General features: G+C 41.7%; 1 protein-coding gene across 1 annotated transcript; it reads left to right on the forward strand.

Moving 5' to 3' along the window:
* The first annotated feature begins 2,478 nt into the window (after nt 1-2,478).
* col10a1a (collagen, type X, alpha 1a) lies at nt 2,479-6,889 on the forward strand. Its single transcript, XM_007576557.2, has 3 exons — nt 2,479-2,577; nt 2,878-3,001; nt 4,433-6,889. The coding sequence occupies exons 2-3, from the start codon at nt 2,893-2,895 to the stop codon at nt 6,265-6,267; spliced, it is 1,944 nt and encodes a 647-aa protein (XP_007576619.1). The 5' UTR covers nt 2,479-2,577; nt 2,878-2,892; the 3' UTR covers nt 6,268-6,889.
* The last annotated feature ends 5,425 nt before the right edge of the window (nt 6,890-12,314 follow it).

Consider the following 12,314-nt stretch of genomic DNA (forward strand, 5'->3'; position numbering starts at 1 on the left):
CCTGCACAGCAGATAAAGGAAATGGATTTATGCATGACTTCTACTTCACCGAGTGGCTCCTTAGCTCAAGTAGGTGCAGGACTCCTTGAATTGTGAATACTGAAACTCTGTCAGCAGCTTCAGTGATACAAGGGAGCTCATTTTTCAGTTGTATTAAGCAATGGAATAGTATGTTTCAGATGTAGAGATGTAGTGATTGCTTACAAAGCAATGACATTTTTTGTGTGCTTTTTCTGAAATGGCATAGTAAAATTGTGTATGCGAACTTCTGGATTAAATAAATTATTTTTAAAAAATTCCTCAGAAAATAAATTTCTCTCATTATTCTGGCACTTAGCAAACATACTAACTGACCTAAATCAGAAGTTTTATCTAAATTATAAAAAGGGTTTTGTGTCTTTTTTACATAATGCATACAAATATCTGGTTTTATGTGCATTTTTGTCATTGGTACCTTTGAACTCAGTCTGCTTTTTTTCCTGCATGCCATCTCTCCCATCTTAGACCATTTGCAAATGAAGATCACCAATTACATTATTTTTATTTGACAGGATGAGTGAACTTAAACAATACTTGCCAAACATGATTAAGTGCTTAGAGCAAGAGAAGGTAGCACTTTGGAAAATTGCAGATAATTTGGGTCTAATTTACACAAAAAAAAAGAGAGAGAGGGGTGGGGGGATTCAAACGAGCCCTGTTGGAAGGATCTTTAATTAAACTTGTGGTGAAAGACGCCTGTCAGAGTCACGTGCGCTATAGACGCCTCATATAGAAACCCAGCGAAGGCCTCAATCACACAGCTCATCATCATTTTGTCAAATATACACATGTTGCCTGCACGATGTGCGCACATTAGAGGAGCGAAAGACGAACACGTGCTATAAACGGCGGCGCGATGGTCAGGGAGATTTGGGAACGGGGCACGGGAACTACCCTACACATCGTTTATGGCTGCTGGTGTGTTAGAGAACATGTGATTATTTGGGTGTATGCATTTCCTATGTGGCCGGGCCTGAAGCTGTGAAATTACAGTCGGAAGATCTCAAAGTAAGCAAGGTGGAGGGCAAGGGAGGATAACTGACGGGCTGACTGAGGAAATACAACATCACATCACGACAGGAACCAGATTTACTGGAGCAAATGCACCCCAGGCCCTGGGTAATATATGTGCACTGAGAGGACCAAAAATAATGCATGACCACAAGGGTATGGCTGTGAAAAATCTGCTGTACACAAGTGAAAACGTGCCCCCTGGTGGCTGAGTGGTTGCACTGCGTGTGCTCGGGTGTTAAGATAGAGGCTCTTTAACTTCCAAAGATGCTAAAACGAAGGAGAAATGTTAAAAATGTTCGTCATCCCATGCTGTATCGTAACTACACCAATCTGATCAAATAATGTGGATATTAAAGCGTAGATAACACGTTTGCCCCTTTCAATGTTGTCCTATGTTTGTTCTTTAAATGTTTTAACTCATTCAAAAAAGTCCAGATAACTCTCCTCCCTAACAAATCATGACTTCAATTCACTTTAGTTAGCGCCAATTCACAACAAATGTTGTTGTGATTTTTTTTTTAATCAAAAGAAATAAATAATTTCTATTCAGTCATATATACATTTCAGTTGATCTTAGTTGTCAAACCCACAATTTATGCAGTTTGCAATGTCTTTACTAAATCCTCCCAGCAAGATTCATATTGGTAGAAACTGACCCATTTTCAGAAAGTGTTATGTACAAACTTTGTTTCCCGAATACAAACATTATAGATAACCAGTTTTTCAAATTAAATATTGCATAAAGTGGTTATATTTTTTTCTCTTTTGGGGGTTAGAAAATAAAATGCAAATCAAGTGAGAAGAAAATGAGGAAAGAAAGAAAATAACTTTCTTTCCAGCAGTAAATAGAGGCATATTTACTGCTCATAAATATGCCTCTGTCATTTCATATGTCAGTGTATGAATGTGGAAAGTAAACACAAAATAGACAAAACATTTATGTAATTGCTGGAAGGACCGATCATAGGAAAAATATAGGAAAAACTAATTAAATAGCTAAAGAATTCTTAAAAATAATAAATAGTCACTGTAATAAATAAGTAATCAGTAATCCTTACAGGAATTAGAAAAAAAATAGAAAAGTAATAAATCTAAGGGATAAAGGTCTACAGAAGCCCACCAGCAATCAGGGAAGTCAATAACAATACAGGAACTAAATGGCATCAAATTATTCCTCAAATTCCTCAATACAATTTTCATTTATCAAGATTTTATTTCAAGAAGAGGGAAGACAGAAGAAAATGTGATAATCATGTGTCTGGATATTCAAGACATGGAGGCACTCTGACGTGACATGCCCACTTTGGGAAGATCTGTCTGCTAATTACACCCTAGCTCTAAGGAGGGAGGTGCTTTTTGGTGAGTTTTTTTTAATGATGTGAGGGGCAGATATGGTATAAATACCCACTTCATTGTACTGGAGGGCAGCATATCCTCAGTTGTGCTCCTACCCTAAGGATATACAGCGGCACCAGGAGCTCTCTGGTGCAGAAGAGATTTGGGTTTCTTCTCCTTTGGATGCCGGTATGTTCGACCTTCCTCTTCCACTCTGAGTGTTTCTTTCTGTGGGGAAGCAATAGCAGAGATCCAGGCTTTCTCCAGGCCTCGGCTCAATGGAGAAACAAGTAGAACTTCAGGATGCTTCACAGGCAATATTCAGAAGATCCTGCTAACAGACTTCTTGTGTGCATCCCGCTGAGGTTCAGATGCCGATTTGCAGCCTCAGTGTTAGAACAAATCTCTGTAGGACATGATAGCAAGTGATGCTAGAAAGATTTACCTGTGGGACAGTTGCACTGACAATCTTCTTCTTTTTCCCTGCAGGTTTGAGCTTGCAACATGGACCTACGAGTGGCAAGCATCCTCCTCCTCATTGTGGCCTCTGCAGCAGCCACTGGAAAGGGCTACGTGGTGAAGAAAGTGGTGCCCATGAATGTTAAGAGCCACGGTGAGCAAAATGCAACCTTGTACACGAGCTGTGGGCTTATCAGGTTTTTGTTTTTTGTTTTATTCTCAAATGGAAAAACTAAGCAAGATAATCAGCATTTCCTCAATATAGAAGTCATTTTTACCTGAGCCGGAGTTTGTGACATCTTGAATCTTGAAGAAATTAGCCGGTTTCATATGACTGATGCACACAGGCAGGCAGATGCTGATCACAGCTGTGTAGGATTTTTAAAAACTGAACTTCACTCTGCCGAGCGGCAGTGCCGCGCTCTGATTGGCTGTGGCAGTGGACCTGCCTCTCTCCACTCATCGTCTCTGTTTAGACGCAGAATGACAAACCTGCTCAGTCGGTGCAGAGTCAGACTGTTTTCTGCTTCTGTAGGCTGCAGAGTCTGATGCTTTTTCACTTTTTTTTTTTGTTTTGGTTATTGTTTAATTTTATGTTTTTTAGAAATCAATGTATAGAAGTTCCCCTTAGCATTTAAACACAAAATGTTTTGACAAAATGCAAAGTTATAAAACTGCACTTGTAACATTTAATATATATGTGCACATTTTTATGTTTTTTTGTTTTGTTTTGTTTTTGTTTTGTTTTTTTTGCGAGATTGCTGCATCTTTACATGAAGGGTAGAATCTAGCTTCGTATATATGGTTGCAAGCCGAGAATAGGATCTGATGAGTTTTCCAGAATAGTCACAAAAAAACAAACACAAAACAAGTCCATCATCTTAAAATATAAATGTTTATATATATGTGTATATTTATATATTTTTTTAGGTCTTTCCAAAAAGGCACTGCAAATATTCCATGTTGCATTTCTGCGAGTAAACACCCCTGTTTTTATGTCCAGAAATGAGCTGTTTGTAGATTATTTTTGGTTTCGACACAGGCAATTAGAGCCCAGTAAGCCAGTGGTATGGTTTGTGCCTGGGTGTGCCTGCTTAACACAAAACTCAACACATCTGGTTTTGCTTTATCCAAACTGGGCCAGAATTAGCCAGAGAGTATCGCAGGGAGAGCAAGAAAGAGAGAGAGAGCTGAGGAGAAAGAGAGGGATGTTTTCACTCAAACACGTGACCGCAATGAGAAAGAATAGAAAGAGTGGATCTCATTTAGACCCAATCAGATATAAGGCCCATTATGTCTTTTAGATGGATTTATTTGCACTTTATTTTGTGAAAGTTGGATCGAGAACTCTTCTAATAGCTCCATTTTAAAATGAATTTGAATCAGTTACATTCCAACACAAATGTAATATATTAAAATCATGTTACTGAATGGGACCAGTTGAGAACATGAACCAAACATTTTATTTTTATTTTTTTGTTTGTTTGTTTGAACATGCATGATGGTGGCTCAACACAACCCAATTCAATAGTTTTTGACTGTTTTGGTTTTGGTACTCATGATGATCCCTCTTTCTCTCTCACAGTGGTATCAGTGGCAGGTGAGCCTGGTCCTCCAGGTGAGCCTGGCCCCGAGGGACCTCAAGGCCCACCTGGCCCCCCAGGTCAGGATGGCGTAGGTTATTCTGGACCTCAAGGGCCCCCTGGACCTCCCGGACAGCCTGGCCGCTCCATCGCTGGCAAACCTGGAACTCCAGGTGGACCTGGCAAACCTGGCATCCCTGGAGCACCTGGTGAGAGGGGAGACACCGGAGCCACTGGCCCTCAGGGACCAAGGGGAGTTCCTGGCTCTCCTGGAAGCCCAGGACCTGCTGGTCTGTCTGCCACTGGCAAACCGGGACCTTCTGGCCTTCCTGGAGCAATGGGACCAAGAGGAGAGCCTGGCTTGAAAGGACATCCAGGTATTCCTGGACTTCCTGGGCCTAAGGGTGATAGAGGGTTTGGAGTTCCTGGACCTCAAGGTGAAACAGGACCTCAGGGACCTATGGGTCCGACTGGAGCAACCGGTGCACCCGGAATCGGAAGGCCAGGCAAACCAGGTGCCAATGGTGAGCCAGGAAAGTCAGGTAGCCCAGGTAGAGATGGTGCCCCTGGCCCCATGGGACCACAGGGACCCAAGGGACACACTGGTGCCCCAGGTGTAGGTCTTCCAGGTAAATCAGGTGAGAATGGTGCCCCCGGTTTGCCTGGCCCTGTTGGGCCTAAGGGTCATCAGGGACCTGCTGGAGCTCCTGGTGCCCCTGGAGTTCCAGGATACGGAAAGCCAGGTGCAAATGGTGAGAAGGGAGAGAGAGGAGCCCCAGGTAGCCCAGGTGCCACAGGTGCAAAGGGAGAGCAGGGCCCAACAGGTTATACTGGGGCTACTGGTGCCACTGGCCCAATGGGTCCAGCTGGACCTCAAGGTGAAAGAGGTTTCCCAGGAGCCACTGGCCCCACTGGTCTTAAAGGTGACACAGGTCCATCTGGACCTCAGGGACCTAAGGGACACAAGGGAGATCAGGGAGCACAGGGTTTCCAAGGCAAGCAGGGTTATCCAGGGGCCGCTGGTCCTCCTGGGCCCAGAGGGGCCACTGGACCTGCAGGGGACAAAGGTAATGTTGGTGCCCCAGGTACCCCAGGTGCTCCAGGTATCCCAGGGCCTGCTGGACCCAAAGGACACACTGGCCGCCCTGGTGAGCCAGGTGCCTCTGGATCTGATGGATCTCCAGGTCCCAGAGGACCTGCTGGACCACAAGGACCCGCTGGTGCTACCGGCTCTAAGGGACACCCAGGTCTCCCCGGACCTCCTGGTCCTGCTGGTTTGGCTGCAAAGGGTGTTTCTGGACCTCAGGGTGCCCCAGGTCAACCCGGTGAGCCCGGAGCTGATGGAGAGCCCGGCCCCGCTGGCCCTCCTGGCCCCCCTGGACCTCCTGGTGAGGTTGTCTTCGAGAAGGGCATGGGACTGAGTGAGGTTATGGTCAAGTCCCCCATGTCTGCATTCACTGCAGTTCTGGCCACTCCCTACCCTGCTGCTGGCACTCCCATCAAGTTTGACCAGATTGTTTACAATGCTGAGAATCACTATGACCCTGAGTCAGGCATCTTCACCTGCCAGGTTCCTGGAGTTTACTACTTCTCCTACAGCATCCATGTCAATGGAGCTCATGCCCTGGTGGCCCTGTACAAGAACGGCCAGCCAATTATGTTCACTTATGATGAGTACAACAAGGGTTTCCTGGACCAGATGTCCGGTAGCGCTGTCCTCTTGCTCGATGAGCAGGACACAGTCTACGTCCAGATCCCTGACGAAGAGGCCAACGGTGTCTTTGCTGCAGAGAATGTCCACTGCTCTTTCTCTGGATTCCTCATTGCCTCTACGTGATACGTTGGCGCAGAAGTTTCCAAAAAGCCAACCAACTAATTTTGCAATCTATTTCTCAAAGTAAAACTCCCTGTTCATTTACCGCAACCCAACAGACAGGCAGTGCAACCTTCCTGAGGAATAGTAGCATCTTAACTTGAAAACTACAAGAAATGGGTGCTTAAAAGAAGGAAAACTAATTTATGAAAACAGTTGATTTAAGGAGGGAGAAAGCAATACACAATGTTCCAGTGATGTTTGTAATGTAAACAGCATGTGAAATCGAGGTGTTATAACTGTGTTGTGTCTAAAAATTTTATTATTTTTTTTTCCACACACTGCTCCTTTTATACTGTCTTAAACTGATGTCTTTGAACTTAATGTCTGTCTTCTTTGTTTTTGTACAATCTTGTTTTTTTTTTCCTTTGGGCATGAAAGGGAACAACAATTTTATCAAAGTACATTAATTCTTCTCTGTGCAACATGTTTGTGACTAAATGTGACTTGAATATATTGTGAAATATGGTGATCAAATTGACTTTTGTTTCTAAACACAAACTGTTTCAGCAGCAACATTGTTATAACCCTTGACATGCATTGTGTCATGTAAAACGAGACCAAAAATAAATAACGTCTTACTGAATCTTTTGCCTCAGACTCATTTTTAAGGCAGCATTTTTGCTTAATAAACATTATTTATGTCTACTAAACCCTTCAGTAAAACACTATTAATATGGTAAGTATGCAGAAAAGTGTAACCATGATGTGCATCTCCCTAAGTGGAAAAACTAGAATCAATTCAGTGAGATCTCAAGATAAGATTCCACAACCAGTGGCAAAGCCTTTCCTTCACTCTGAGGGACCAAACCTCATGTAAAACATCAGAGACCACCACGTGTGAACAACCTGGAAACAGGCATGAGGATGAGATACCGAGCTGTGATTGTTGTGCACTGTTCCTTCACACACACCACTGAGGCCCCTTTAAAGGGTTATTCACTTTGCAACATGTTTTGTTTAATCAAACTTCAATCTTTTAATGACACCAAGCAAGAGTCACAGTTTAGAATCGACTTGTGACGACAGGTTCTTTGCATTGGATCTAATTTAGGTGTAGGATTAGGAGTCAAGGGGGCTAAAAACAAATACACATCATACTTTTGACATTTACATTCGTACATTTACTATGTAACAGCTTTCTTCCACTTTACACTTTTGTGGAATCAGGTATTTGTTTACCACTTTAATCACAGTGAAATACATTGAAGGATTTGGTTTTGATGTAAAAAAAAATATCGGTTTCAAGTGTGTGAAAACTTTTGCAAGGTATGCAGTGGGTAAATGACCCAGGACAGCTGCTGTGCTTAACAACCTCCTAAAAAGAGAAGGTCATATTTACAATATAATACTCTAAGTACACATAAAAAAGCTTTAAAGGGAATTATGGGGGCATATAACTGTGAATTTTACTGCTTGTTAAAGATTTCCCAAGTTATCCCTGGCCTTCGTGTTCATTTCTGTTGCCGATCCGTGACGGTTCTTGATTTAGAGCTGTGTGAAGGATCAAAGATCACAAGTGTGCAGCATAAATATGCAGCCTCACCCTGTATGCAGTGGAGTTCCTCTGCATTCCTTTAAGTGATTTAATAAATAGCACTGCAGTGAAAGGCATGTGCATGTCTCATCAAATCTGTTTTTTAAGACACATGATCAATGCACATACAACTGTGCCCAAACAACTTGACTATTAACAGATGTATGCTTTGTTTATATTTATTGTGATATGGCTTAAGCGTGTAAGAAATAGGAGAACATAAACTCTGTTTGATTGGCTTCCTCAAACTACTAGCTCCATCTGAAATATTTTGGAAAACGCTCACCAAGTTAGGCTTTTTAGGCAAAATTCAAAACTGTTCATGCACCAAAAACACATATTAAAACAACACACACAAAAAAACTAATGTTATTTGTATTTTTATCCACGCCAAGACGTACACAACTGTTGAACCAAAGAGAGGAAAAAAGTTAGATCTAATTTTCTCACAGCTGGAACGTATTAATAAGCCAAAGTTGTTTGGTGATTTTGTTCTGTGAGAGAATAAATCAGACTGGGACTTTTCGGGCTTGTGGAAAAGAACACCATACCTACAGTAAAGCGCAGCAGTGGCTTAGTGATGCTTTTGGGTTGTTTTGCTTCCTAACTCTAACTCTGGAGGCCTGCAGTGAGTGGAGGCCTTACATGAATCCAGGATGATTCACTTAAGCATCCTGGAAATCCTGGGAGAAAATGTCCTGCTGCCTGTAAGAAAGCTGAAGCTTGGGATTTGTTGGACCGTCAAGGAGAACAACGATCCCAAGCGCATCTCAAAGTCCACATTGTTTCAGAGAAAGTCCTGAAAGACTTAATGGTCAAGCTTTAGGAAGATTTTAAAATAGGTGCTTGTAGGCAACAAATGGATAAATATTGCAGGCCTTTTTCCACAGGGAGTTTGTTATTATTTGTTAGAGGAAGCTACGACTTGTGTCTGGCTTTGCTTCACATTTGTATCAGGCTACAATCATTAAAAATGTCAATTTACAAAGTGTTATCTATGTTAAATATGTTTGTATGGACAGGTAGAGTAATTTTAAGACGGCAGCGTTCAACAAAAGTTCATTTTTTTGACATTTTAGAAGCGAACGATGCAATAAGCGAAAATAAAATCTGAATCCTAATAATGTGCAGACTGGCTTTAAACCTTATCTCAAGGTTTTCGACTCTGTCGCTTAAAGCTTCAAAAAAAGCAGCTTTACCATGGAAGTCACAGTGAGTGTTGCCCTAAAAATAGTTTGGGTGTGGAATAAGGGAGCAGGGAAGGTTGTTTGGTAAGGCAGCAGCTGTTTGATCTTTCTTTGGTGAGCGGGCGAGACAGTGGTTAGGTGAGAGGCCCAGGGCAGAGAGAGCGGAGTGGAAGAGCTGCTTTAAAGAGACTGCTGAGGGTTGCCATCCACCGGCTGTGACGCTCAAAGACACCATTGGCTTGGAGGATAAAGATGGACAGACAGAAACATAGATGCACCACTTCCTGTGCTGACCCAATTAACCAAAAGGACGTCTGCTTTCACCTGACATCTCAAAAATATTCATGTGGGGGTTTTTTTGTTTTTTTTTTAGAATAAAAGAAGAGAAATAGCAGCTTCCAGGACGGAGGATGATGTATGGGCGTGATGAGATATTTCAGCGGTGAGGCACGCTAGGGGACTAAACCGAGCAACAAATACCTCACCAACTTAACCGAGCTGAACGAGAAAACCAGGAAGCAGAAATAGAAATATTATGTGTAAAGCACGCCCTTCTTGTGGTGGCCAGAGCTGCAACGCACAGAGTAGAGCTGGGTGCAAAGCAAATAGATGGTTCGCAGTGTACATGGACGCAGTTGTGGACTGTGAAAACCACCCTGGAGAACTCAGTGGCAATCTTCTAAACTTTTAAAATAAGTCGGGTGTTTTTACAGGGTTTGAGGTTTGGTAGGAAGAATACCAATGTGTCAATACAGAGCAGTTGCTTGCTGTGAATATAGTTTCTAGCCAACTTCAAATGCCTTCCATACACACTAAGCCCTAATTTTGAAGGTCATTAAACAGAAGCCATACGGCCATTAAACAGAAGCCATTAAAAATAATTTAAACTGTAATCAAGCATAATAGTTTATTAGCCGGTAGAACCCATACACCACACAATAGGATTTCTAAGAGATTGACATTTGAATTATAGTGCTTAAAAACGCCTCAAATTCAACTGCTAACACTGTTTCCTCAACTTAAATTATTGATTTAAATTATCCTTTAATGTGCTTTTCACTTAAAGTATCTAGCTTTGCCTGAGCACAGTGCTAAAACGAAACAAGCAGCTTCTTAACTCTGAGGCAATCGATTAAAAAGCCCATCTTATCTTTGGTTCTTTGGAAGAAAGTTCTTTACTTCCTGCTTTGTTAGGATAGCTTTACAAAAAAGATTTAACGCTGACAAATCGTCAGCGTTAAATCTGACGATTTGTCAGATTTAACGCTGACAGTATAACTGTGACTGTTTTTGTGCCACAAACTGGGCTGAAGGTCAGAGGAGATCGGGCCTTTTCTGTTGTGACTCTAAGATTGTGAAACAATTTGAATATTAGGCAAGCTTCTTATCTGGTTTTATCTAGGTCTGTCTTAAAAGCACTGGTTTTCAGTGTTTTTTGTTGTTATTTTTTGAAGGTTTTCTTCAGGTCTATTGATCTTTATTGAGCAGTGGTCAGAAAGGAAAGTTGGTTATGAGAGAGAGGGGACGACATGTGGCATAAGGTTTGCCCCTTTACCCCTGCACCACGGCAGCACCCCTTCAGTGGCTTTTGACACGTAAGTTGGTTACTTGTTTTTTGTTTTATAATTCTGTAGTTTCATTTTTGTTTTGTTTTGTTTTGTTTTAGTACATCTTACTCTGTTTTTAATTGTTTTATTTATTATTATTATTATTATCTTGGTTTTATCTGTCCCTGCTGTTTGGCACTTTGGGTAAACGTGTGGTTTGGATGTTTTTGAATATCCTTTGTAAATAAATAAAAAAAAACGGAGTGGAATAGGATGGAATCTAATCGTGTTCAATGTTCGTGACAATTTTTATTTGTTTTGTTTTGTCTTTTTTATGTGTGTGCTAAAGGTCACTTAGTGACGTTCTTTCAGTGTCACACAATTCTGAAAGCCTGTTTTTAGGTGTGACCTGTGACAGGCAAGACCGCTGTTGGGACCAAAGCCGACTTTGACACCACAGGGATTCAGATGTCCAAAGTTGGTTCCCTGAAAGCAACAACAGCAATCCCTGGTGGTTCTGGAGCCAAAAGCTGGTGAATCCAGGTAGTTACAAGACCTTGAACTCCTCCTTCCTGTTCCTATTCCCACACAGATTAAGGGAAATATTAGGGCTCAGAATTAGCTTAAGACCTAGCCTGGTAAAAACCAGCCCGTTGTACTACACAATGCTTCATCGAGAGGATCTGGACTCTCAAAAACAATTGCTTTCTGGAGGCATGACCTGTGTTGAGGTTTTAAATTTTATCCAAACACTAATGTTCGCCTGTGATGGATGTAATGCACCAGTTTGACAATAACAAGCTTACTGGAAGAACCGGTCAGAACGAGGAGGCTGTTAATGCTAATTCAATATTTGGACGCGAGGCCGATGTGAAAACTACAGTCAGACTACCGTTCTAAAACAGCGCAGAAAATGGAAGTCATTGTTCTCAACTTCTCTGTTTGCCGATTGGTCTGGTCAAAAATCAACCGGCGACAATCCGAGTCAAGGTGAGAAAGCCCACTGTGCTGAAACCGAGAATTGTTTTCAAGCAGAATTGCCCAGGAAGCCAATGGCCAGGCTGGAATAGACCATAAATTAGTAGATTTTGTGAAGTTTTGTGGTTTTTGTCTTTGTTCATTATATGAGCTTCTACCTACTTAATCCGTGTGACTGACACCAGTTTTTCCTCAGCCAGATTCTTCTACATTTGCAGATACTGCACAGCTCTTCCATCATTTTTGGAACTTGAGCAGAGACAGTAGTCCTGGGTTTGATTCCCAGTCATAGGCTAATTGATGCTTGTCTTCTCCATCTCATTTCCTGTTCAATAAAATGGTACCTAGTGCCAAAAAATTTGTCCAATTTCATAGAGAATATATACTTTCAAAAATGTTACAAATTCTAACTTGTTAGAATTTTATTCAATTTAGATTTTAATTACTGCGAATTTAAGTGTTAGCTCTGTAAAATCACATTTCACTTTCACAGTTTAAGTCACTAATTATGAACCAGCAGGTTACTTAATAAAAAAACTTAAAAATTCCAATTAAAACCAAATGTACTTGTGTAGCGACCACATTGACTAGCTTAGAAAAGTCAATAATTGTGTTTGCTTAACTACATTATTAGATTTGAAGCGCAGTTTAAATGTTCAAAATAAAATCTCCCTACAAGTCTTAAGACGTCCACAAGAGGGAGCTGTTGAGTAATGTCCATTCAGGTTGTTGCTCAGGGTGCCCCCCACCCCACATCCCTAC

This window comes from Poecilia formosa, unplaced genomic scaffold, assembly GCF_000485575.1.
Source record: "Poecilia formosa unplaced genomic scaffold, Poecilia_formosa-5.1.2 Scaffold8, whole genome shotgun sequence".
In the NCBI taxonomy this organism is placed as follows: domain Eukaryota; kingdom Metazoa; phylum Chordata; class Actinopteri; order Cyprinodontiformes; family Poeciliidae; genus Poecilia; species Poecilia formosa.

What these genes read in the sequence shown, in the direction of transcription:
- col10a1a (XM_007576557.2), top strand. Translation starts at nt 2,893, where the DNA reads ATGGACCTACGAGTGGCAAGCATCCTCCTCCTCATTGTGGCCTCTGCA. An exon ending in CATGAATGTTAAGAGCCACG is followed by an intron (nt 3,002 to 4,432) that starts GTGAGCAAAATG and finishes TCTCTCTCACAG; the next exon opens with TGGTATCAGTGGCAGGTGAG.